Genomic DNA, 27,332 nt, shown 5'->3' on the forward strand with positions numbered 1-27,332 from the left:
ATGTCTAGTTAGGTGGACTAAGTTATACCCACTGATCGGGTAAGCCTTACTGAGTATTAGAATACTCAGGGTTTGTTGCCACATCTTTTATTACAGGACACCCGGACGTCGACTTCTGCCCCCCTGTTGTGTCAAGTTCATCCGTCGGGATGCAGAGGGGTGGCAGGTCGAGGAGCGGGATCCTTAGGTTAGGGCGCTGTCGAGTTGTACACTTGTGGGCTAAGTGTGCAGTCTTTCTGTTTTGCGTAGACCGGTCTGACCAGTCCGTGGGACCGGTCTGACCGGTGGAGTTGGCAGCGGGGTGCCGACCGGTTCAACCGGTTGGGTGAACCGGTCCGACCGGTCGGGGTGGATCAGAACTGATGTAAGCTAGAGTAGTTGTAGGATCTTTGTATTCGACTTCAGTCAGGTCTATGTAAGTGTTAATCTTGTAGATTTTTTATGTATTTGAACTCGGTTTGTAAAACTAAATGTTTCGTGTCGTTGTCACTCTTGTATTTTCAAGTAATGAGCGGTGCTTGTACCATCTGCGCCCACCTTCGCGTGGGACTACCGGTGTTGTTTCGATCGGGCCGTGGGTTGAGAAAGGATCGCCAAATTAAGCCATTAAGCTAATGAGCCCGATGTGTTCAAATGACGGCCATTACACTTAATTAGAGTTTTAATTTGGCGGTTCCGTCACAGCTGGTATCAGAGCCGAAACGCACTGGGGGTGGTATGAGTACGACTATTTTTTTTAAAAAAATTCTTAAGTTAACAGTGAATTTCTGATTTAAAATAAATTGGGTGGGGTTATTCGTACTAAGCCCTATAGAGTTAGTATTAGAGTCGCGTGTAGATGGTTGGTTTGGGCTGAGAGGTTATCATAGGGCGATTATGCATCATGTCATTCATTGTTTTAAAAATTCATGCATTTTGGAGGTGGGAACGAAGTGAAACACCACGGGGGTATCCAGATACTCCGGACAAAGGTCCGGATAGTCCGGGTGATGTGTCCGGACATTCCGGATGGTAGTCCGGATATTCCGGATGGGGTTATGCAGAACTTCCGGCCTTGTGATGTATCCGGATACTCCGGACATAGGTCCGGATAGTCCGGGTGGGGGTGTCCGGATATTCCGGATGATAATCCGGATACTCCGGATTTGGTTGCAAAACGATTCCCGGCTTTTTGACTTAATTTACGCTTTCTGCATTCTTCCATGGTTGATTTTTTTTAATCAAAATTATGGGACTAATCCAACCATGGCTGAATGCAGAATGGGGGAACCACCAAACCCTCCAGATTTGGCTCAGGCCATTGCGGCCATGTTGACTGGGCGTGACGAGCAGACGGCACTCCTTCGTCAGCTCGTGGAGCAGGGGGCAGCGCCACGGCCGGGACACCACCCACCACCTGTTCCTGGGTACCAAGAGTTCCTGGGGACCCAGCCGCCGCTCTTTCACAAAGCGGACGAGCCATTGGAAGCCGACAGCTGGCTTGAGACCATCGAGTCCAAATTCACGCTATACCCATACAATGATGGGGACAAAGCTGCCTTTGCAGCACAGCAGCTCCGAGGTCCCGCACGTACGTGGTGGGACAACCACGTGGCTATGTTTCCTGCTGGCACTCAATTCACGTGGGCAGAGTTCAAAGAAGCCTTCGGGGCACATCATGTTCCAGCAGGGGTTATTAGAAGAAAATTGACTGAGTTCTTGGCCCTAAAGTAGGGCAACAACAGTGTGATGCAGTATGCCCAGACATTCAACACCCTATCCCAATATGCTGGTTATAATGTAGACACTGATGAGAAGAAACAGGCGTGCTTCAGGCAGGGGCTTAGCAGCAAGCTCCAGGATCGCCTGGCAATGTTCAAGTTCAACACGTTTAGTGAGATGGTAAGTGGGGCTATCATAAAGGAGGACGCCCACCTGGCTCATAAGGCAGAGAAAAAGAGAAAAGCAATGGCAGCAGGATCTTCGAGCAGCGCCCCACAGCGGTTTCGCCTTGTCCAGTCAGGCCCACAGAGAGCCCCCTTTTCAGCACCAGCCGCCGCAGCAGTGGGGATACTGGACCCCTCAGTACACTCAGCCACAGGGGACAGTCAGGCCTCCTGCTTCTCAGCAGAATGAGCAGAAGGTCTGGGTGCAGTAGCCGGGGGTGCGCCCCAATCTGTTTCTGTGTTACAACTGCGGGCAGCCGGGTCACTTTGCACGGAACTGTCCAATGCCACCCAAGCAAGGTCAGCAGTCCGGTCAGTCGAGTCAGAAGCAGCAAATGGCTCACTTCAAGCCAGGACAGGTGCACTACACCACCCTCGAGGGTATTCCTGAGGGAGCTCCAGTGATGGCGGGTACGTTCTCAGTAAATGAACAATCCGTTACAGTATTATTTGATTCAGGGGCTTCTCATACCTTTATTAGCAAGGGGTGTGTTGTTAGACTGGGGTTAAAAATTGAAAGCATGCCCAAGCTATACCATATTCATTCGCCTGGGGGAAAGTTAATCACCAATCAATTTGTTAAGCAAGTACCCCTACAGTTGTAAGGAAAATTTTTTCCTACGGCCTTGATAATGTTACCAACCCAGAGGATAGATATTATAATGGGTATGAACTGGATGGAGGGTCAGGGAGTTACTCTAGACACGACCTCACAATCTGTGCACATCAAATCCTCTATTCATGGTAGTATGACTTTGAATTTGAGGGATCACGTGTCTTTGACTCATACGGTGAACCACGCCGAGGACAAGAAGCTAGCAGATATACCAGTGGTGTGTGAATATCCGGACGTCTTTCCGGATGATTTGCCTGAAATGCCGCCTGATCGTGACATGGAGTTTACAATTGAATTGCAACCGGGTACTGCACCGATTTCTAGGAGGCCTTACCGGATGCCACCCAATGAGCTGGCGGAGTTAAAGAAACAATTGCAGGAATTGCTTGATAAGGGTTATATCCGTCCTAGCACATCACCTTGGGGCTGTCCTGCACTCTTTGTGAAAAAGAAAGATGAAAGCCTCAGGTTGTGTGTGGACTATAGACTTCTGAATGCCATCACAATCAAAAATAAATATCCCCTTCCCCGGATTGATATTCTGTTTGATCAGCTATTCGGGGCCAAAGTATTTTCCAAGATTGATCTCCGCTCTGGCTATTATCAGATAAAGATTAGAGCTGAGGATATTCCCAAGACGGCTTTTTCTACCAGATACGGACTTTTTGAATATCTGGTCATGTCTTTCGGGCTAACGAATGCCCCTACTCATTTCATGTATCTCATGAACTCGGTGTTCATACCCGAGCTAGATAAGTGCGTCGTGATTTTCATTGACGACATCCTGATATTTTCCAAGAATGAAGAAGAACATGCAGAGCATCTCCGCATTGTGCTTCAGCGCCCGCGGGAGCACAAGCTGTACGCCAAATTCAGTAAATGTGATTTCTTGCTCAAGGAGGTCCAGTTCCTGGGCCACATCATCTCAGACAAGGGGATTTCTGTTGATCCTAACAAGATTCAGGATGTCCTGAATTGGAAGACTCCAGAGTCTGTTTCAGAGATCTGGAGTTTCCTTGGGCTAGCAGGGTATTACCGGCGGTTTGTTCCGGACTTCTCAAAAATTGCTAGACCCATGACTGAACTACTCAAAAAAGGGGTGAGATTTAATTGGGAAGACAAATGTGAGCAGGCTTTTCAGACTCTGAGAAGACTTCTGATGTCTGCCTCTGTCCTCGCTCAGCCAGATATTACCCGGCCTTTTGATGTGTACTGTGATGCATCAGGTACGGGCCTAGGCTGCGTCCTTATGCAGGATCAGCGGGTGATTGACTATGCCTCCAGAGCCCTCAGATGGCACGAAGAAAATTATGCTACTCATGATCTAGAGCTGGCAGCAGTCGTGCATGCATTAAAGATCTGGCGCCATTATCTTCTGGGCAATCCTGTTCATATATACTCAGACCACAAGAGTCTCAAGTATATCTTTACCCAGAGCGAGTTGAATTTGCGCCAGAGACGGTGGTTAGAGTTGATAAAGGATTATGATTTGGAGATTCATTATCACCCGGGTAAGGCGAATATCTTGACGATGCACTGAGTCGCAAGGCAAGTTGCAGTTGCACCTCAGCCTCAGTGGTGCATGAAACCTTGTGCCAAGAAATGGAAAAATTAAATCTGGCTATTGTATCTGAAGGCACACTTACTAATCTTACCCTCACACCTACACTCAGAGATCAAATTTTGGAGGCTCAAAAAAATGATGCAGGCATGGATAAGATCAGACAACGGCTCAGTGAGAATGATCCTCAGGTGCAGTGCTTCCATCAAGATAGTGAGGGGGTTCTTTGGTTTCAAGATCGGTTAGTAGTGCCTAAAAATTTTGAGCTTCGGAAACAAATCCTTGATGAGGCTCATCTTTCCCGATATTCTATTCACCCGGGTAGCAACAAAATGTATCAAGATCTGAAACAGCGATTTTGGTGGACGATGATGAAGCGGAAAATTGCCAGATATGTATCTGAGTGTGATATTTGCAGAAGGGTGAAGGCGAGTCATTTGAGATCAACTGGTCCCTTGAAGCCCCTGAGTATACCATCGTGGAAGTGGAAAGATATTAGTATGGATCTTATTGTTGGGCTTCCCAAGACCTCAAAGGGGTACGACTCTATTTGGGTGATTGTGGACCGTCTCACGAAGTCAGCCCATTTCTTACCAGTGAAGACCATTTATAGGGCACAACACTATGCGGAGTTGTATATCAGTTGGATTCTTAGCTTGCATGGGGTACCCCGGACTATTATTTCTGACTGTGGTGCCCAGTTTGTTGCACGCTTCTGGGAGCAGTTACACTCAGCCCTCGGTACTCAGCTCATTCATAGTTTAGCTTATCATCCTCAGACGGCCATTCAAACAGAGAGGATCAATCAAATTCTGGAGGATATGCTACGAGCCTGTGTACTCTCTTACAGTAAAAAGTGGGATGAATGTCTGCCACTTGCAGAATTTTCTTACAACAACAGCTATCAGGAGAGTATCAAAATGTCTCCTTTTGAGGTATTATATGGACGGAGGTGTGGGACACCATTAAATTGGTCGGAAGCTGGGGAGAGAAATTTCTTTGGGCCTGATATAGTTCAGGAAGCTGAGGAGTAAGTTCAGCTCATACAGAAAAAATTGAAAGCGGCTCAAACCCGCCAAAAGAGTTATGCGGACAAAAAGCAGCAAGCTATCTCCTTCCAAGTGGGAGACCATGTTTACTTGCGGGTATCTCCGATAAAAGGTGTCCAGTGATTCGTTGTGAAGGGAAAGCTCGCCCCTCGCTATGTCGGGTCTTTTCCTATCATTGAGCGGTGTGGGCCGGTAGCGTATCGCCAGTAACTTCCTACCCAATTATCCGTGGTTCATAATATTTTCCATGTCTCTCAGCTTAGAAAATGCCTCCGTGTTCCAGAAAAGGTGATTGACATAGAAAAGTTGCAACTGGAGCCCGATCTTGTTTATCCAGAGCATCCTATCAAAATTGTGGATCACAAGACTCGGGTCACTCGCAACCAAACCAATCATTTCTACAAAGTCCAATGGAGCAATCACTCCAAACGAGAAGCTACCTGGGAAACGGAGGAGTTTGTTCAGTCAAAATGTCCGGAATTGCTCCAAACTCACCACCGTACATGATTTTTTTTCTACATTGTTCTTAAACTGACACTTTCACCCTAAATCTCGGGACGAGATTTCTTTTAGGGGGAAGGATTGTAACACCCGGATACTTCGGCCATTGGCCCGGATACTCCGGGCGTAGAGTTTCTATTTGCCTAATTTAGTCATCTGGGTCCCACAAATATAATAAATACTCTGTTTTTTCTCTCACCCTCACCAGCACTCTCTCCCTCTCTCACGCCACTCCCTCTCCCTCTCACTCCCTCACCGTGGCCTCCCTCTCCCTCACAAGTTCTCCCTTTCCCCAAATCCCAAACTCCAAATCCCCCACCCCGAATCGATCCCAAGACCAAGGAGACGTCGAATCCGCATGGAGGGCCATCTTCCCCATGTATTCCTTCTCGTGGTGCCCTCGGTTTCAAGTTCTTCGCGCACGAAAAGCTCATCCTAGGTATTCAAACTTGTGCCGCCCCGATCTATCTTTTTAGGAGGTTCTAGGTGGTTTCCTTTGGTCAATCATCTCTATATGCATCCTTGAACTAGGATTCAAGAGGGTTTCAAATTTGGTGTGTTGGTTTTGCCAAAATCAAGATTTCAGTTTTTGGGGCGAAAATGATGTCGGGTCCGGAGACTCCGGGTATAAGCCCGGATACTCCAGGTTTTTGAACACTCCGGGCGAAACTCCGGGTATAAGCACGGATACTCCGGGTTTTTGAACACTCCGGGGGAAACTCCGGGTATAGGCCCGGAAACTCCGGACTTGGGGGTCCAGATACTCCGGGTATTCGTCCGGATACTCCGTATTTTTGGGGAATGTTATGGGGCAGGGAGTGCAATTTTTGTGTAAATTACTTGCGGTTGCATCTAGTCATTGGCTATTTTAAGATTGCAACACATGCATGCATTCTCATATCATTATGCATACATATAGCAGCCGCGGTAGAGGAGGTCGTATACGAGGTGGTTGCAGAGCTACAGGAGCCCCAGGGGCAAGCCCCGCAGCAAGAGGATCGTGGGGAGTCAGCCCAAGGCCCCACTCACCCCAGTGTTGAGCAGCAGGCGCATGGCAAGCCCCGGTGCACATCCTTTTATTTCAAACTATGACACTTATATTTATGTTGCTATTACTTGTGCATTAGGTTTAGGGATTTGTTGGAACCCTAGTTGCATGATCCCTAGGTTCACTCGAGTTGTACTAGTATGTAGAGGACGATAGAAATGCTATGCTTAATAGAACTCGGTAGAAGACGAGTGATTTCGGGTCGATCGCGAGATATAGGGTATTTAGTTATTTTGAATATATGGAATATTGAATTAGGTAAGAAAGAAAAAGAATTTGGAGACCGGGCGGGGAAAAATTAGCCCCGTCTGTGTCGGTTAAGGACCGTTCGTTGTCTGGCCCTATGATTGAGTTTGAACAGTACTAACCGCATACCGGGAGTATGAGGTAGTCGAAACCGGTAAGCCGAGTACTGCTTTGTTTCGAAAGTACAGGAACCCGCACCCAACTCTTGGGGCGAGTCGAGTAGTCGCGAAGAATGGAGATGCATATGTTTATTTTTGGTGGTCTCACGTTGAGCTCGGCTGACCATATGTCGTTGGGCTGGTTCCTGTAGTTCGAGGCGAGGAGGGGAAAGGTTGGTGCGTGGGGTCCGACGGGGCTTTTGCGTGCCGTGTTGGTTAGGTCCACCTTGCAAGGTTAAATTGGATCGATTCGCCGTCAGTCGCTCTCGGATATGAGCACCTTGATCGCAGCACCGCATCGTAGTAATGCTATATGGAATTTTAAGTGATGTTTGGAATTGACTATCATAAATTATTATCCCCTGTTTGTCATGATTTGCTTAGCAGGTGCAAATACTAGTTAATGATTGTGGTATATTAAATTTGGTGCTAAAAGTGGAAAAATAAGGACTTATTTTAGAAGTTTTTTCTGCAAAATAACCAACAGTCAAAAGCCTTGCATGTCTAGTTAGGTGGGCTAAGTTATACCCACTGGTCGGGTAAGCCTTACTGAGTATTAGAATACTCAGTGTTTGTTGCCACATCTTTTATTACAGAACATCCGGACGTCGACTTCTGCCCCTGTTGTGTCAAGTTCATCCGCCGGGATGCAGAGGGGTGGCAGGTCGAGGAGCGGGACCCTTAGGTTAGGGCGCTGTCGAGTTGTACACTTGTGGGCTGAGTGTACAGCCTTTCTGTTTTGCGTAGACCGGTCTGACCGGTCCGTGGGACCGGTCGAACCGGTGGAGTTGGCAGCGGGGTGCCGACCGGTTCAACCGGTTGGGTGAACAGGTCCGACCGGTCGGGGTGGATCAGAACTGATGTAAGCTAGAGTAGTTGTAGGATCTTTGTATTCGACTTCAGTCAGGTCTATGTAAGTGTTAATCTTGTAGATTATTTATGTATTTGAATTCGGTTTGTAAAACTAAATGTTTCGTGTTGTGATCATTCTTGTATTTTCAAGTAATGAGTGGTGCTTGTACCATCTGCGCTCACCTTCGTGTGGGACTACCGGTGTTGTTTCGATTGTGCCGTGGGTTGAGAAAGGATCGCCAGATTAAGCCGTTAAGTTAATGGGCCTGATGTGTTCAAATGACGGCCATTACGCTTAATTAGAGTTTTAATTCGGCGGTTCCGTCACACAGAGCTGCTGCAAACAACCATCTGCAAAATTCTCTGAAAAAAACCAGGTCCGGTGCGGCTTCATGCGTGTCTATCTGCTGGCCACCGAGCACCGACGGTGAAGTGGCACGCATGGCAGGGCCGGCCTGGCCGGCCAGTACTTCGCTAACGCACGCGTGTGCCTGGGAGTGTCAAAATGTCATGACCGGAACGCTAGATTACGAGGCAGGAAGTCCAAACCGTACGCGGGAGCCATGACTTCTCTGGGTGCTCGTTAAATTCGGCAGGTCGATCAGAGATGATGCCGGCCGTTTGTGAGTGATGACAATTAAGTAGAATTTAAAGATGAACAAATTCTAGCAAACCGAATCGCATGTGTGGTGTTGGTCATTGACTTTTTTGGTTGGGATTCCGTTATATTTTCGTTTTGTCAGGGCAAGGGCGACCTTTTGCTGAATGATGTTGATGGGATCGGAGAAATTACGTGTGCAAGCAGGACTTCCAGCTTTCTCACTCAGCACAGCTAGTTTGTTTAGCTGAAAGTGACTGTGCCCGGGTACCGCGCGTGATCAATGGAGGCGAAATTCATCAGGTCCCATGGCTATTGCCTGGAAATGGTGGCAAGAAGAGTCTCGCTCCAAGATGGCTAACGTGGCTCACGATTCTCATCACGCACGTTGCCTCCTGCTCCTCGGAGAAATTAATTAAAATCCCCCACGGCTGGATTTCTCCTGAATTTGCTCGTGACGGGGACTCTTCGGTTTGACAAAATTTGCGCATATCGACCGGAATGGAGAACTTCGTCAATTTGGCCATTACCACAAACGTACATCCAAAATACGGTTGGCCCACGCAGGTTTAATTTCCGTCGGCACCACCTCATGGATGATGTACGTGTTCCTAACACTGTTTAGGAGAACTGGTTGCCTTTTGGTCCATGTCACTCTCACTCTCAGGGCACTGTTCGACACGTGCGCTTTTGAGCAAATTTTAAGAAGACGTGTGTTTTATTATTTTATAGCAGCTAGCAGAGTCAGAAAAACCTTGCTTGAACACCTAAACTCCCCAGCCTAGCAAAATCACGTCATCTCCTCCAGTTTCATGTGAGCCCTCTTTCAAGCGCAAAACATTGCCGAATGTATCATGTAACTAGTGTTTACAATGTATTATGTAACTTGGACATTTGTATTTAGAGAAGTCTAATAAAGGCAGCTTAGTTTACAATTTCACTATAAGAGCGCCGCGTGCTATTTCAACATTACCACTCTACTAGTGCTTTATGACTCCTTTGAAACAAATGATGATTGAAACGCAGAAATGGGAGGAAGAAAAAAAAAACAGCCAAGATTCAATCCTCGTCATCGGGTTCTGAGATTCTAGCCAGTGTGACGACGCACTCCACGGCCCCGCACGAGTTCTTGCAAGAGAGCCCGAACCCACGCAGGCCGAGCCCAAGACCCGCCCACCCAAGCAGCTTCCGGCCCCCCTTGCTGCTGCTGCCGCCGCCGCCGCCGTTGTTGTCCGTGCACGCCAGGTAGGCTGCGAGGAACGGGTCGTCCCGCGGCCTGACGCGGCGGCTCCTCGACCCGCCGCCGCTCTTCCCGGGCGGCGGCGAGACGGCCGGCGCGCCCGGCCCTCCTGGAGGTGGCGGCACGCGCAGCCGGTGCCGGTGCGCAGGCGGCGGCGGCGCCATCTTCTTGGCGGGCGCCGGCGTCGTCCTGCTGGCAGCCTCCGCCGGGCCCTGCTTCTGCTTGGACACCCCCGGCTCCTGCTCCCACGAGAAGGCCACCGTGCCGCCGCCGGGCCTGCTCGCCGCCACAGCTCCGGGCTCCATGCCGTGGTCGTCGATCGGGAACTCCTCGAGCTCGACCAAGCTAGCTCACACACGTCTGCAAGGGAGTGCAGAGCGGAGTGAATAGCTCGACCTCTCTGCTATGTTGAGACGCCGTGCCGAGACCTGCGCGACCCGTGAGAGACGCGGCGAGTTTCTTGGAGCTTTATAGCGCCTGCTGCAGCAGAAGAAGGCCACAGGCAGAAGCAGCCAAGCAGGCAGGCAGGGTGGGCAGGGCTTGGTCCGGTGATGGCGGTGGCGTTCAGAAGCGGTGGCTTGACCAGGCCGGTGCCCGTCGCTTTCTTGCAAGCACCGCGGCGGTTTTTGCTTATCTGATCGGGGCCGCAAGGACACATGGTGGCTAACAGACCGCGCCGGTCGGCGGCCGGCAGCGGCAGGCACGCTTGCTTGCAGCATCCGCCCGTGCAACGGCTGGCGGCTGCACGGATCTTCCTGCGCTCCATACATCATGTCGCGTTGCTCCACGAACTGTTCGGGGGTTACCACGGCACGTCGGCGTGTCACGGGCGGCCTCGCCGTCGCCGGGGACCTTTCAACTCTCTTGTCCGCCGCCTGAGAATGGAGCTTCTGATGCTCATGACCTGGACGCTAGGTTACACCGCTAGAGTCAGAACGCTAGGGCCACGACTTCCATGGCGAACATAGCCAAGGACTCGAGTGATGGACCGGCACCGCAGGCCGAGCTGAAAGCTGCAGCAATGCCCAATTTAATCGCAGATCGCGCGCATGCGACTTACGCTGACCCCATGCTCGGCCGGACAATTTAATCCTTCTACTTTCTGTAACCAAGCTTATTTCCAAACTTAAAAATTATTTTCTGACAATGACGCATCGTTTGCGGTAGCTTACAGTAGCAACATTTAGCCGCTCCACCTGATGTCTTCTATGACTAATCGTTTCGTTCCAAATTATAATTTGTTTGATTTTTTATCTCAAATTTGACCACTCATTTTATTAAAAAATTTGTGAAAATTTCATTTCCTTTGTTATGGCTTGCTTTATTGGTAAAAGTTCTTCAAGAATTACTTCAATTTGAATATGTTTGCATAATTTTTTTGAATAAAACGAGTGGACAAACTTTTGGTTAAAAAAAGTTAAACGAATTATAATTTAGAGCGGAGGAGGTGGCCAGCTTCCAGAATTTGATGTCTTGTTAACGTCATCTACATCATGTGGAATTACACATTATAACCCAGAGCTTGGCTCGGGTGCCAGCCACCAAGCGAGGGAAGGTTTGGCTTATGCAGAGGATGGGCGAGATGGCAATGCTGCCTACACCGATAAGAAGAAGTTCGAGGAAGACTATCGATCTGTGCTCCAACCCAAGTATTTCAAAGCCATGAAGGAGTTGTTTCCGAGTGCGGAGACGTAGAGCAGGCGCAAGCCGCTCTTGATAGGTTGATCGCCCAGGGACGAAGTTTGCTAGGTTGTTTAGTTAGTGAGTAGTTTTTTTTAAAAATAAATTAGTTAGTGAGTAGTTGCTTTTATGTTGTGTCCCTTGGCCCGAACTTTTATTTAGTAATTTAGGAGAAGGTGGGCCAACGCACGAAGTCATGAGGCGAAGTGTAACTTGAAACTGTTTTTCTTCTATCTCAATACAAAAAAGCACAGCTCCCCTATGTTTTCGAGAGAGAAAAAAAAATCATGTAGCATTACAAGATGGTTCGGGCTTCAGAAATGGCACAACTGTACCACGCATACAGTAAACGAGACAGGAACCAGCGTACGACACAAAACTAATGAAACCTTTTAAGGGGAAACAAAGGGCCATAAGAAAAGGTGCCATCTTCAGTGACAAGGCCAGTTAGCTTTCAAAACTACTTTTGAAGTTGTATGCACCAACAACAATTAATTACTAGTATCATTTATCAAGTAGGATGGTTAGGAGTATCCAAGAGGAATTTCAAGCCATGTTGCCAAATGGATTGAGATCGCGATGCTCATAACATAAAGAACTTTCAAATTATAATTTATTTGACTTTTCTAACTTCAAGTTTGACCACTCGTTTTATTCAAAAAGTCTGTACAAATATAATCAAATTTAAGTCATTACTAAAGAACTTTTATTAATAAAGCAAGCCACAACAAAAGAAGTGATATTTGCACAAATTTTTGAATAAGACAAGTGGTCAAATTTGATGTCAAAAAAGTCAAACGAATTATAATTTGGAATGGATGAAGTAATATGTTGTCGATTGCAAACTCTTAGCAGGTTCCTGCACTCTATTTCCGTTTTTGTTTTAACTTCTACACAACATTTACTTTTGTTCTTGATTTTTTCTTTTCTCAAGGTGAACCTTCACAAATTCTGTAAACTATTCAAGCCCTTCCAAAATATAGGAAATCCAAATAATGCAGCTTCGGGAGCTACACAATATAAGCTTAGTGGTATTTTAAAAGGGACATAAAGGAAACATTCAACACGATGCTAATACAAATGTGTTGAAAAAAGGGGAAGAGTCTCCAAAAGATCAGAATTAGGACACGGCAAGGTTGAAATGCATTACATGTTTGAGAATTTTGTTTGAAGAAATGTTATCCACTATGAATTAGGAGTTTATTATGATCTCTTGTCAAGGTGCAATGAGGAATTCAGATTGCAAATGCGCACACATCTTTCTGTCAACTAATCTCAGGTCGCACGGCAAGGTTTAGCTGAAAGTGACTGTTCAGGTGTGCTGGTTGCAAGAAACGAAATTCAGGTCGCACGTTGCCTGGAAATTGTGTCAAACAAACTAATCTCACTCGAAGATATCTAATCTGGCAAACAATTCAAGAACTTTTACGAGCCATTTGTGCACGTTGCCTGCTCCTTGGAGAAAATCTCCAGGCTGGAATTCTGCTTACCTTGCTCTCCTCAGCTGACGAAACTTGTGCAGGTTAATGTTGATTTCTTTTTTTCAATCTGGTTACCGCAAGTGCACATTCAAATCCAGTTTGCCCTCGTAAGTTTCATTTACCATCACTGCAAGGATGATGTGTTCGTAACACGAGAAGAAAGGCATGTTTATGGTTTGCCGAATGATCCAGCAGGCCGCTTTCAAAGCATTGTTGGACATGTCCATTCCAATACTTTTTGGGCAAATTTAAAGCCATGGGTTTTGTAGCGGCTGCCATCATTTTTTTTTTCGCGGCCGTGCCTGTCACCATCTTGGCGATCTCGCGTATGACATGTTCCTAACATGAGAATTGAGAAGAACAGCATTGCAGGTTGCTGCCTTTTAGTCCAGGTGGCTCTCACTCAAGGTCAAGGCTCAAGGGTATTGATCGACATGTGTCCTTCAATACTTTAAAGCAAATTTTTTAAAACATTTCAATCTTGAGGGGGGGGCTTCATCAAACGCTTGGTTTCGCATGAATTTGTGAGACAAAGGTCCCCGTTACTAAGCGGGCTAGGGTCTTCTTGGGCCGAACAGAAATGATCGAATGAAGGGCCGCGGCCTTGTCGGCCCGTTTAAAGCCCATAGTGCATCAGAAACAATCTGTTGAGATGGCATGACGTCACGACGCCCCCATTCTCCTCGCGATGCCAGGTGGACGGATGGCTATATAACACAGGCAAGGCAGGCAGAGGCAGGCAAGACCCAGTCTAATCCACCACCTAGATCCGCATGCGATCTCCGTTGCATCCTCGAATCGGTTCCAAAATCGGCAGATCTCTCTCGATCCCTTTGCCTAATTCCGATCCTGAAATTTACCTGCAGTTCTGTTTGCCCCCATTCCCGTTTTGTTTCGCTCCAAGTTTTCTCGATCGTTCCTCCCCCCTTTCTTTTTTTGGGTGAAGATTTCGTTGAAGGGGAGTTGGGTCACATCCACGAGCCGCGCGTTTCCAGATTCGACGGCCGCGGCTCGCGTGCCCCCGGCGCTCCCAGATCGATCCGAGGTTTACATAGCCCGCGCCCGGTGATGAGGTGGGCTCCTTTGGTTATACGCGCCTCGCACATGCGTCTCTCGCTTTCGCTTCTCCTCGCGTGTTTCTTCATCAGATTATGTGAATGTTCTGGGCGCTTGTGGCTTATCTTGGTGTGTTTTGTTCTAAGACCTTTGCATCGAGCACCGTGGTTGGGATCTAGCTGTGCCGTTTCTCCTCACAGTGTCGCGTATGTCTGTGGGATTGAATTGCCCAATTGTATGATCTGTGAAGTTGGTAGTCTTTTTCTACTGCGGATGCTCTGAGTCGGTGGCCACTTCTCTCCTGGTCCTGGAGAGTGGCAATATGATAATTGCCAACTGCTTTGGATTGTCCAAGGAGTTTGTTCAGATTTTAGTATTCTTCGGTTTTTAAAGGCTCTGCTTTTCCTGTGTCTGAGAATCTGGATATGTTTTTTTTGCAGCGTCTGTTTCTGTCATGAATCATGATCATGAGTGCAGAAACTTGGGCTGATCCTGCTCCGAGCACCCAGCTGCCCGATACGGTCGACAGAATCTGAAGCTTGTAGCTGCCTGCGCGCACGTCAGATCCTGAAACACGTCCATCGCTTGACTTCATCCTGTCCATGCTATATTGAGGCCTCGTAGATGCACACCTGCGTAGGCTAATTCATACCAGGGAGCTAATTGGGTACGCAAAATCTTTCTAAATACAAAAATTATTATGCCGAAAAATTTCGACATATTTTGACTCGCAGGAATCGTCTAGCTTTGGGCCGGATGTGTTGACGGCCCAAGTTCGAATTCAAAAGGCCCAAAAAATGGGAACGCAGTTAGGTTCAAGTTTCAGAAGCTTCTGGATGGCATCCGGGTCCTGTGGCCGTTGCAAAATGCAAACCCTAGATCCCCAAATCTCTCGCTTAAATCCACTCCACTAGGCGCATGTCGGCGGCTGAATCTCGCCCAACGCCCTCCACCTTGCTGGGATTTTGAGCTCCGCCGTCATCTCTACATATTACTGGGAGTTTGATCTCAGTTCGTCGTGTAATCGATCGTTTTCTCTTTTCTTTCACTCCAGTTGCTTCGCCTAATTATTTGCGTCGCCGATTTATTCATGGGAGCTTGGTCGTTTCCGCGAGTTGTGCCTTCCAGATTCGATAGCCATGGCGTTCTTCATCGAATCGCTCCCAGATTAATTTGGGGTTCTAATAGCCGCAGCCCGACCAAACAATGGGCTTCTGGTTACGCACCCTCGAACATTCAATTTCTTCCCTCAATGTTATTTGGGATTTGGTGGTCAGCATCTGCGGTTGCTGCTGCGTGGCTGTGACGACAGAAAGATATTTTGTTGATTCTGATTCTTAATGCCATTTAAGGACCAACAAATCGTGATGACCTTATTTGTGCGTGTCTGAGCCGATGCAGTGCAGCGTCCATTCTTTCTCAAGATGTTTCTATTTTTTGTTTTATCTCTTATCTTTATTCCTGGTCATGTGCTGATTATTGGCAGAGGCAATTTGGTGTCTGATTTTTGTGTTCTGTGCGCTCGTCTGAGGATTTCGTACTTATGTATTAGTTTGGTCATTGGATGGGTAATTCAGGGTGCAAATAGCCTTGTATTTCTAACTGACAGGCTAAATGGCAAGGAGACAGATATCCTCTTCCTTTTCTGTGTGTCAGCTTGGATTCCTTGGTGGTGTCTTTGGCTGTTCTTGCATGGCTGGGATGACAAAAACATACGTTTCTCGATCCTGATACTTGATATGTTCAAGGACCAAAACTTTGATGACCTTTGTGCGTGTCTGAGCCAGTGCAAATGCATGCTTTCCTTATTCACTGTTCCTTAGTTATCTTCTTGTTATGTTTTCCTCATGATCCGTGTTTTTTTTTGCGCGGCTATGATGACAAGAACATACATTTCTCGATGCTGAGACTTGATTGTTCAAGGACCAAAGTTTGATGAGCTCTGTGCGTGTCTGAGCCAGTGCACCTTTATTCACTGTGTGAGTAGTATGATCCTTATTTGTTGTCCATGGTGTATCCACTCCGAACTCGGGCTCAATTTTGTTTTACTGGTTCACGTATGGTGACAATTTGTCTATCAAATGATGCTATTGGATGCTTGTTTCTTCTGTTTTTTAGATAGTTCAAACCGGAGTAGTTGCTCTCGTCCAATTTATCGCACTGTTCTGGATGGTGTATGGCACTGCAAAAAAAATCCGTTATGCCAAAATGAATGTTTGAATCTTCTGAACCGGAGTTGATTGTTCTGATCCATTTTGCCAGTCTTGTGTTATTGTCACGTCATCATGGTGATAAATACTATCATCGCTGTTCTGAATTATCAGATTAGTACGAGCAAAATAGCTAATGGAAAGCAATCTCTTTCTAGCATTGAATTGCCATACATGAATTTATATGTTGGGACTATCTGTCGTAAAGAACTTGTTTAGAACCCTGCATGATTGGTCTTGAAACATGTGATCTAAAAGTTATCAAATACCTTGTCAAGTTATTACGAAATGAATGACTATGTGGTTGCAGATGACTGTGGGTTAGGGTTTCCAACCACTGGTACTCTGTTACATCTCTCTAATCCTATGGTGCTCTTGAGAAGGTAACTTCATCGTTTTAATGTAATAGTTTATTGATTTATGTGAAAAATGTGCGGGAAGTTCAGTGGTCCTCCTGAACTTTTCAAATTAGAGCTGTTTCTTCAAGTTTTCTCAATGAATATCTGAAGCTTCCTCTGTAAGTCGAACCACTAAGCAGCTTACTAGTCCAGCAGGATATAATCTGTCACAAAACTAGTTTAAGATACAGCCAGATTCAGAATTACAGATAATTCAACTAGCTGAATACTACAAAACGAAAGTAAAAAAATAGCGAGCATGCATGGGACAAATATCAAGGTCATCTCAACCTTTGTTTCTGAGTCGCTTTCATGGTGAGATATCTATGTCAAGCTCTTCATAAATTGAGGAATCATGGTGAATGGTCAAGATTCAATAACCAACCATATGACCTAGATTCACACTTTTTGTTTGAGTCGTCATTATTCTTGGAGTTTGTTAAGATCTCGCCCAGAGGTCCACCTTGAGGCAGCTCCCAAGAACTTGAGATGCAATCGGCCTGCACTTGTGTCATGTTAGGTGTAAGGCAGGTTGTCTGTGGACCTTCAGTGGAGTGGTAGAAAGTTGCTGAAACTAGCATGGAATCAGAATATTTGTTTTTCTTAGAATCGGTGTTCTCATTCTTTGCCAGGCTGAAGTTTTGAAGAACTGACTGGAGGGATTCAGCATCATGCAGCTGTGTGGTGGAAATGCTCTTATGGCTTGGCTGATTTCTGCTTTCCCAGGCTTTCAATATTGTATCTGAGGAGATTGACTCACTATGCACTGCAGGGTTGAACTTATCTGGTTTATTATGCTGCTTCAGTTGAGAGAGCAGGGACAAGGTGGGTTGTCGATTTGTAGAATTTAGCAGTGGAGCACTGTTGTCTTCTGTTGGCTGGTTTGCTTTCTCTTTGCTCAACATTGTCCTGCAAAAGGTTCAAATGAACATTATTATGACTGCCTAGTGCATAATAAAACAACATAATTGTAAAGTTATAACATTATGTTTCAGAGTATGACATTTTTGACACTTTTTATTCATTTTAGCTACTTTTTCTAAACCAGTCACTGTTGTTCTCTCTTGCGAAAATGAATCTGAAATATTAAAAGTTCTATTAATATGATGCACAAGTAATAACTAAGTAGTTCTGCTTCATACAAGGATGAGTGAGGACGTTTACCTGTTTAAACTATCTGTCCAATAGCTGACAGTGCCTGGCTTCGAGTCGTTAACTTTTGCCTTCTTCAAACTACCCTGTGACACAGCACATGGCAACGAGCCAGCAGCAGCAGCAGGCGCCTCTTTGGCGGTCTTTTTAGGTTGGTTTTCCACAGGCTTTCTTGAACGATGACGATTTCTGTTGATGTGCCGCTCACAGTACTTGTGATCAGCCATTGCCTCCTTGGAGCATCGCCATTTCTTGCCATCTGTTCGACGGCATCTTCCAGGTTCTGGATCAGAGTCTGCATTGGTGTTCCCTTGATAAAGAGGTGTCCAGCTCACTGCATTGGAGAAGTATGTCAAGCTCTGATTCCATTTATATCGAGAAAATTAATGTGGTTATCCTTTATGACATAATGACTTGTTTGTGTACAGATTAATGACAGTATTCTGGTGCAGCAACAGTATGGTTGATAGTTTCAGATATTATCACAGTTCCAATATTTTATTCAACATGCACTGCAAAAGTACCGATTTGTGCAAAGTACTCTTGCTCTGTCTTGGTTCATTGAAAGTGTTATAGTTTTCAAGTACTTAGTAAGAAAATGTAACTTTCTGTTTCAGAATATGCATACCTCTATTGGATGACCTGAAGCTTTTACTGATTGAAATGAGCAGGCTGGAAGGTATTGGGGCCTTTGCATGGAGATACTTGTATATGAGAGCCTGGTGCTCCAGCTCCATCCACTGGGAGGGAGTAAAGGGCCTCTTGGTCCTGGATAGCAGGAAAGCCTGCTCATTTGGCCTTCCAAGATCCAAGCCTAGATGATGATGAAACAAGGAGAATATTTAATCTGACGAAACCTGAAATGCTGAAGCGAGCAGCAACCTTATCTCCAGAGACGTGCATGGTGAAGGGAGTGCCAAGACAAAAGTGTAAAGGCGAAAAAGCAGATGAAATGTTACAGGCAGCCTTGGCCGGTGAGGGAGGGGCCAAGTGAGCGGTGTAGTGCTGTGCAAATTCCTATGGCCGCTAGGCTAGGCCCCTCCATAGCATTCATGAGAGCTCATCAAGTTCCATGAATGCTGCACCTCTGTTCTCCTTTTGACTTTTGCTTTTCTTTTGAACATTGCAACAGGGAGAGAGAGAAAATGGCAATACTTCTCTCTATCACGATTTGCAGAGAACATATCCATCCGAGAACATGCAGCCTATAACATCTTTGTTCTATGCAGCTTACGAAACGAAGGAGGAATGGACAAGAAGGAAGGCTCGGTTGCTGAAGAGGCGTACGCACCTGAGGGCAATGCCTGAGCAGCCTTGGAGAATCTGAGCATCTTCTGCTCGTCAAGGAAGGGCGAGGGGTGGGAAGCCGCTGCAGCTGCTGCCTGTGCGAGGCCTGCTTGCTTGAGGAGACCCAGGTCGCCCTCCCTGGGCGACGGCGCGGCGCTGGCGATGCCTCGCTGCAGCCCCATCACTTCTCCGAGCTCCATGGCCCCAGCACCAGCAGAACGGAACTCGATGGCACTCATTTGGAGGAGGGGAGGAGGCTCATTCAAGCTGATGTGGGAGAGTGGAACAAGGGTGGAAGTAGTGCGCATCGTTGGGGACAGACAACAGCCTGGTTGGTTTTTGAGGATGGAGGAGGGAGAGAGAAGGTGGGTGTGGCGAACGCGCTCGTAGCGCGGTGGTACCGCTCCCGGTGCGGAGCGTGCCCACCCGAGTTCGATTCCAGTCTGGGACGGCTTGGGTGTCTTCGAATTTTTTGGCAGCCTATTTGTGTTGAGCGCGCGGTTAGCGTAGGTGAGTTCTTACATGATTTACTAGTACTTTTGGTGCTTTCAAAAAAAAAAGAGAAGATGGGTGTGCTTTTCTGGTGGGAGGCACAGGCAGGGTATGCGTGGTGGCTCTTTGGGGGACTAGGGGATGGCCCTTAAATAGCACCAGTCCTTTCTTTCATCGATTCTTTTGGCCTTCAGGCAAGTTTTCTGAAAGATTTCTTTTCGTGAGATTTTTCAGGTTTTGAGCCAATGCCTCCGCAAATGTTTCCTAGGGTTTTTTTATGACCGCTGGCGAGTACCACGGCCGGTGTGGCAGTGAGTTGTTAAAGCAGGATCTCAATCTCCATCCAAGGGTGGTAGTACCATGATCAAATCCAACCGGATGGACGGCCCTACCAAGGCTACGGCACTGCCTTTTGAAATGGCTTGGGCTTTCTTGCGAGGCCATTGGTGCATGTGAGCCGGTTGATGTGCTGTGCTGTGTGGTACTCGCTTGAATCTTAGTAATCAAGGGAAAAGGTTGTGATTGGTAGTCTAGGGGTGTGTTTAGATCCTTGAAAATGCGGGAGAAAAAATCACAGTGGATATTGTAGCACTTTTCGTTTGTTTGTGGTAAATATTGTCCTACCATAACCTAACTAAGCTCAAAAGATTTATCTCGCAACGTACATCAAAACTATGCAATTAGTTTTTTTATTTATCTATATTTAGTACTCTATGTATGGGTCATTTGCTATATTTAATGTTTCGATGTGATGGAAAGTTTGGAAAATTTGTGGGATCTAAAGACACCCTAAAGACACCCTAGAAGTACTACCTGCATCACTGTTGTGAGGTAATGAGGTGGATTGATTGGAGCAATTACGTGTGGGTAATAAGGGCGAGAGGGCTGGGGGCCAGTCAGTAACTGTGAACAGGGCGGGTACGTGCGCATGAGTAATTTCTATGAGCGAGTACCGGTGGTACTTCTGCTTCAGTAAGTAGCCCCTCTTTTGTATCCTTGCAGGTAAATACTACTACTACTATGAGGAGAGTAAATGGCCGGGCTCGGAGCATGTGACGGGCGCAGGACGCTTGAGGGGAGATGTGACGCTCACACGCCGTAAACTGGGGCAATGACTCTGGTCCTCTCCCTGGAGAGGGTGAGGATGGAGCTCGAGTGGCTGCTTTATTAGATGGTAAAAGACAAATATTCCCATATATTTATAAAAAAAGCATACATGCATGTATGTAGAGATGCTTTCTTGGGCGCGAACGTGGTTTACTTAAAAGTGAGGCGTGTGTAGGATGTGCCTGCAGGAGTGCAGGTGCACGAGTATGGTGTGTGCATGTCTGGTGGTAGTGCGCGTCCGTCGTTGCCCTTGTGTGACCGTAAATGCAGACATGTTAAAGAAGAGCTCGTAGACTTTGTGTACTCGTGGAGAAGGCTAACTTGGCCTTTCAAGATAAGATGCTGGGGATAGGATGATGGGAGATCTCCAGGTACCCCTACTAGCCACCACCGTTTGCTCTAAATGCAACGCGTTTATTAGTAGGCCTCTCTCAATGAATCGAAGAGAGGACCGAGGAGTAATCGCCACAGCAACAGCAGGAGCAGCAGGAGCAGTATAGTAGCTTAGCTTTGGGGCGTTGCCTGCCCGCCTGGTGGGCTAGGGGAGGGGGGTCGCGAAGCAATCACGACGCATCCTACTCGAGAGATACGCTACAGCCCGGCGCTGTGCGCGAACAACGGGCATGGGTCCGGCCGGGCCGGCGGAGGCAAAGTACGGCCGCCGCTTTGGCAGCGCACAGGGGGCGCAGGGCCATGCCATGCCATGGCATCCCCATCCGCTGCCGCTGCCGGGCGGTCACGAGGTAGAGGTGACGCTTTTCAAGGCCACCCCAACCCCCGGCTTCATTCATTGCCCGCCGCGCGGCGCGGGCAGTTTCGCGCCCGTGCCGCTGCTGCCGCGACCGGGAACGGGCGCGCGGGCGGGCGAAATGGCTGGGGGCACGCGGGTGGCAGGGGCTATTCACTCCAGGCCGTCCAGGGGAACGCTCGCCGTGAGCCGCGCCGGGCGGGGACGGAAGCGGAGGCGCGGCGCGGATGGTCCTACAGAGAGAGATGGACCAGTGGCTCTCCGCTCGATCCTCTTGAAAGCTGGAGCACACATTTTGCCGTGGCAGTTTGTTGCTTCGGGAGCCCAGGTTGGTAGGTTCGGGCGGTGGTTGTTGTTAACATGTACGATGTCTTATTTGTAACAACCAACATCAAATCTGTTATGGTTGAGATATAGGTTTTAGAAGATGTAGTTTGTTGTACGAGCTGTTGTAATCCGGTCAAGTAGTTGTAGTCTATCTCAACCTTTAACAGATTTGGATGTATATCTTGTAAGCCACGCAAGGGGCGTTTCCTTGCCTACTTAACAAAGGTGCGGCCTCCTACGGGAGGTTCAACGCTTCCCAAAATTTTCACATGGTAATCAGAGCCATCCTCTAATCAAAGTTCATCCATGTCGAGCTCCACCACCAGCGCCGTCCTCCCATCTACTTTCGGTCATCCCGTGACTGAGAAGCTTTCCAAGTCCAACTATGCTCTTTGGAAGCTGCAGGTTCTTCCTGCCATCCGCGGCGCACAGCTTGTGCAATATATCGATGGATCTTCTCCCGCTCCTGCCAAGGAAATTGATGGAGGACCAGACGGCAAGCAAAAGGTGCCAAATCCAGGATACACGATCTGGCTGGCCTATGACCAGCAAGTCTTCAGCTACCTCGTCGCGTCGCTATCACGCGATGTTCTGAAACAAGTCGCCAGCTGTGTAACCGCAGCAGACTTGTGCAAAACCTTGGAGGAGCTGATTGCATCCCAAACTCGGGCACGTGTGGTGAACACTGGCATCGCACTGGCGAACACGAAGAAGGGAGCAACATCCGTCGATGAGTACGTCGGGAAGATGCGTGCTCTTGGTGATGAGATGGCGGCTGCCGGCAAGCCCATCGATGATGAAGAACTTGTCTCCTACATCTGCACTGGCCTCGACATCGAATTCAACCCGGTAGTATCTGCTATCCTTGCACGTGTTGAACCTATCAGCGTCACCGAGCTCTACAGCCAACTTCTTGCTTTTGAGCAACGCATGGAGCTACTCCACGGATCAACCTCGCCATCAGCAAACGCTGCCACCCGAGGTCGAGGTGGCTACAACCGTGGCCGCGGCAATGGCTCAGGCGGTCGCGGCAACAACAATCGTGGCCGCGGCAACGGCTCTGGTGGACGAGGTCGCGGCGGCTACAACAACTCTGGCAGACCCAAGGTGAAGTGCCAAGTCTGCAAGAAAGAAGGTCATTCTGCTGTTGATTGCTGGTACAGGTTCGATGAAGATTTTGTCATCCCTGAGGAGAAAAGCGCCAACACTGCGTCCCACGGCTACGGCGCTGATTCCAATTGGTACACAGACTCGGGCTCCACTGATCATGTGACGGGGGGACTTGACAAGATGGTGATCCGAGATCGGTACACCGGCGGCGACCAGATTCACACTGCAAGTGGGGCAGGTATGGACATTGCACATGTTGGACGTGTTATTTGTCGTACTCCTGAACGAAATCTGTTCCTTAATAATGTCCTTCATGTTCCCACAGCCAAAAAGAATCTTGTTTCTGTCCATAAACTTGTTGTTGATAATAAAGCCTATCTAGAATTCCATCCTGACTTCTTTCTTATCAAGGATCAAGCAACGAAGAGAACCCTTCTGGAAGGAAAATGTAGGGGAGGCCTCTATCCTCTACCGGCCAACACTCTCAAAAATAAACAAGTGCTTCACGTCTCTGGTGCCACCAAACCTTCCCTGGAGAGATAGCATCAACGGCTTGGGCATCCTGCTTTTCAAGTTGTTCAGCAAGTTATCGAGAGGAACAAATTGCCTTGTTCCTCTGAGTCTAAGTTAGGATCAGTTTGTGATTCCTGTCAAATGGCCAAGAGCCATCAGTTACCTTATCAAAAATCTTTGAGTAGATCTAGTTTTCCTCTAGAGCTTGTTTTTTCAGATGTTTGGGGACCGGCTTGTGATTCCTTTGGACGTTATAAATATTATGTTAGTTTCATTGATGATTATAGCAAATTCACATGGATCTATCTCCTCAAACATAAATCCGAAGTCTTTCAACGATTCCATGAATTTCAAGCTCTAGTAGAAAGGCAATTCGACAGAAAAATTCTTGCTCTCCAATCAGATTGGGGGGGGGGATATGAGAAATTAAATTCCTTCTTCACAAAAGTGGGGATTGCTCATCTTGTCTCGTGCCCACACACTCACCAACAGAATGGTGCCGCTGAAAGAAAACATAGGCACATCGTGGAAGTAGGTCTCTCCCTCTTAGCACAATCCTCTATGCCCCTCAAGTATTGGGATCAAGCTTTCATGGCTGCTACCTACCTGATCAATAGAACCCCGAGCAAAGTCATAGATCATTCCACTCCTCTGGAACGTCTCTTCCAAATGAAAACTGACTATAGCTCGCTTAGGGTCTTTGGTTGTGCTTGTTGGCCCAATTTGCGCCCGTATAACTCTCACAAGCTTGAGTTTCGGTCGAAACAGTGTGCCTTTCTGGGGTATAGCAATCTTCATAAGGGTTTTAAATGCTTAGACATATCATCTGGCCATATATATATATCTCACGAGATGTAGTGTTCGATGAAAGCATTTTTCCCTTTTCAAGACTGAACCCAAATGCTGGGGCTCGCCTCCGTTCTGAACTTTTTCTCCTGCCCTCCGATCTCTTTCTTCCTATTGGTTCAGGTAGTACACAGATGCATGACAACGAGCACAATGTCCTATCAAATAATGCCTCTGACCAGCTGCCCAGATTGCAGGTTGAAACAGGAGAAAATGCAGAAGAAACTCACGATGATTTTGTGCAGACTCAAGCTAGCACGGAACAAGAGGAGGATCTCCCCAGCACAGCAGTACAAGGCTTGGGTGCATCCGCTGCCTCAGATCATGGGACGGCAGGCTCACCGGACTCCGCACGGATATCGCCGACCTCTCCCTCCGCGCCACGACAGTCCCGGACTCCTGCGTCGCTGGCACCCGTGTCCCCGGCGCCGGCGACCGTTGTGTCGCAGAACAATTCGCCCGAGCCACACGAAGGATCAACTGATACTGACGAGGAAATCGACACGACAGGTGAGTCCGGAGTTCTCCCCGTGGATACTGCACTAGCTCCGGCCACAAGCCATGCACCAGCTCCGGCCACAAGCCATCCAAGCACGAGGTCTCAAAGTGGCATTCGCAAACCAAAGACCTACACCGACGGCACAGTCAGGTATGGCATGCTCTCTGTCACTGGTGAACCAAATGATTTAGCAGAAGCGTTACATGATAACAATGGGAAAAGTGCCATGGATGCCGAGTTTCTTGCTCTGCAAAGAAATCAAACGTGGCATCTTGTACCACCAAAAGAAGGGATGAACATTATAGATTGCAAGTGGGTGTATAAAATCAAGAAGAAACCTGATGGCAGCATTGATCGGTACAAAGCTAGGCTAGTTGCAAAGGGTTTCAAGCAAAGGTATGGGATTGATTACGAGGACACCGTTTAGTCCTGTGGTCAAGGCAGCGACAATTAGATTGGTACTCTCCATTGCAGTGTCAAAAGGATGGAGTCTTCGCCAACTGGATGTTCAGAACGCGTTTCTTCATGGTGTTCTAGAGGAAGAAGTTTATATGAAGCAACCACCTGGGTACCATGATAAACAGTTTCCAAATTATATATGCAAACTTGACAAGGCACTTTATGGTCTTAAACAGGCACCTCGGGCCTGGTATCATCGGTTAAGCGAGAAGTTACAAGATTTCGGTTTCAAACCCTCCAAGGCAGATACCTCTCTCTTTTATTTCAACAAAGGCGATCTAACAATGTTCATGTTGATTTACGTTGATGACATTATAGTTGCTAGTTCGTCACAAGAAGGTAAAGATCGGCTTCTTCAAGCTCTTAAGTCAGATTTTGCTCTGAAAGATCTAGGAAAACTCAGTTATTTCTTAGGTATTGAAGTGTCTTGTGTGAGCAACGGGATCATTTTGTCTCAATCCAAATATGCTGATGATATTCTAAGGAGAACAGGAATGATGAACTGCAAGCCGGCCAATACACCCATGTGCGTGACAGAAAAATTATCAGCGTTTGAAGGACCAACCCTTGGAGTAGAAGATGCAACTCGGTATAGGAGTATTGTTGGGGCACTTCAGTACATAACTCTCACAATACCGGATATCTCTTTTGCAGTTAATAAAATCTGTCAGTTTCTGCATGCTCCAACTACAACACACTGGACAGCAGCCAAGCGGATACTAAGGTACATCAAGCATACTGTGAAACTAGGGCTGAGAATAGAGAAATCCTCGTCAACTCTTGTGAGTGGTTTCTCAGATGCTGATTGGGCAGGATGCGTCGATGACAGACGCTCAACAGGAGGGTTTGCTGTTTTCTTTGGGACTAATCTCGTTTCATGGAGCGCTCGTAAACAAGCTACTGTGTCTCGGTCAAGTACAAAAGCAGAATACAAGGCCATGGAAAATGCAACAGCCGATATCGTTTGGGTACAGTCGCTTCTTCAGGAACTTGGGATAAAATCTCCTCCTGCAGCTATGTTGTGGTGTGATAACATTGGTGCGACCTATCTATCAGCGAATCCAGTGTTTCATGCTCATACAAAACACATAGAAATTGACTATCACTTCGTCCGGGAAAGAGTTGCACAGAAGCTTCTGAATGTTCGGCTTATTGGAACAGGTGATCAAGTGGCAGATGGTTTTACCAAGCCGCTGACAGCTAGCAAGTTGGAAGAATTCAAGAGCAATCTTAACCTAGGATCACCAGGCTAAGATTGAGGGAGGATGTTAACATGTACGATGTCTTATTTGTAACAACCAACATCAAATCTGTTATGGTTGAGATATAGGTTCTAGAAGAGGTAGTTTGTTGTACGAGCTGTTGTAATCCGGTCAAGTAGTTGCAGTCTATCTCAACCTTTAACAGATTTGGATGTATATCTTGTAAGCCACGCAAGGGGCGTTTCCTTGCCTACTTAACAAAGGTGCGGCCTCCTACGGGAGGTTCAACGCTTCCCAAAATTTTCACAGTTGTGCCTGCTGTGCTGGCGGCTGCCGCGCTCTGCTCCGGCGAGCAGCCAAGCATCATGTGAGTTGCCATTTGCCACGGGGGGTTAGGCCTAGGCCAGGGAGGGGCCTTCTTCGGTCGGCCGGGGTCCCCGTGGCACGCTGGCGGTCACATTCCGAGGCCAGGAGTACCTGCGAAAGGGACACGCCGCACGCGCCGCCTTGGGCGGCATTTTTACCAACGAACGGCGTAGTCACTGAGAGCAGGTACAACAATGGGCGAATCGACCGCCAGCTCATCCAGCGCGCTGGCGTGGAGGAGAGAGGAAATGAAAAGTAGCTCAGCTTGGCGCTAGATCTGGCGACCAGCTGAACACGGGAGCCAAGAACAGCAGCATTTAACAGCGTGCGGTGGTAGAATTTATATAACACTGATGGGTGGGTCCAAGTTAATAAAATATATTGATGAAAGTTTTGAGGAGACAAATTAAAAGACTACTTGTTGTATGGCTTGTCTGTAATCTTACTTGATGCTGAGATGTTTACTTATGCTGAGATGTCTGGGCTTATAGACAAGAGCTTGGCGCTATTATTGGCCTTGCTCTGATGCAAGTGGCGTCGACGCTGTGCCCGTCTGTCTGTGAGGGAGCGCACAGCGGCGTTGGCGTTCCCCTTCCTCCCCTTCC

The 27,332-nt window shown here is 47.6% G+C and overlaps 1 protein-coding gene, 1 long non-coding RNA gene and 4 other non-coding genes across 6 annotated transcripts; 5 read left to right on the forward strand and 1 right to left on the reverse strand.

The window, feature by feature from the left end:
• Positions 1–9,431: 9,431 nt before the first annotated feature.
• On the reverse strand, positions 9,432–10,328 carry LOC120648361 (rabphilin-3A-like). The gene has a single exon (XM_039925126.1). The coding sequence runs from the start codon at positions 10,097–10,099 to the stop codon at positions 9,614–9,616; it is 486 nt and encodes a 161-aa protein (XP_039781060.1). The 5' UTR covers positions 10,100–10,328; the 3' UTR covers positions 9,432–9,613.
• A 3,382-nt stretch (positions 10,329–13,710) lies between these two features.
• Positions 13,711–20,222, forward strand: LOC120648362. Its single transcript, XR_005664930.1, has 3 exons — positions 13,711–18,118; positions 18,200–19,568; positions 19,785–20,222. It is a non-coding gene; the product is annotated as an uncharacterized LOC120648362 (long non-coding RNA).
• Positions 15,309–15,407, forward strand: LOC120653107. Its single transcript, XR_005666791.1, has one exon. It is a non-coding gene; the product is annotated as a small nucleolar RNA snoR126 (small nucleolar RNA).
• LOC120653106 lies at positions 15,705–15,798 on the forward strand. The gene has a single exon (XR_005666790.1). It is a non-coding gene; the product is annotated as a small nucleolar RNA snoR126 (small nucleolar RNA).
• On the forward strand, positions 15,881–15,972 carry LOC120653108. The gene has a single exon (XR_005666792.1). It is a non-coding gene; the product is annotated as a small nucleolar RNA snoR126 (small nucleolar RNA).
• Positions 20,223–22,518: 2,296 nt separating the features above from the next.
• On the forward strand, positions 22,519–22,657 carry LOC120653065. The gene has a single exon (XR_005666755.1). It is a non-coding gene; the product is annotated as a small nucleolar RNA Z247 (small nucleolar RNA).
• The last annotated feature ends 4,675 nt before the right edge of the window (positions 22,658–27,332 follow it).

This window comes from Panicum virgatum, chromosome 9K (assembly GCF_016808335.1).
Source record: "Panicum virgatum strain AP13 chromosome 9K, P.virgatum_v5, whole genome shotgun sequence".
Lineage (NCBI taxonomy): Eukaryota > Viridiplantae > Streptophyta > Magnoliopsida > Poales > Poaceae > Panicum > Panicum virgatum.

What these genes read in the sequence shown, in the direction of transcription:
- LOC120648361 (XM_039925126.1), bottom strand. Translation starts at nt 10,099, where the DNA reads ATGGAGCCCGGAGCTGTGGCGGCGAGCAGGCCCGGCGGCGGCACGGTG.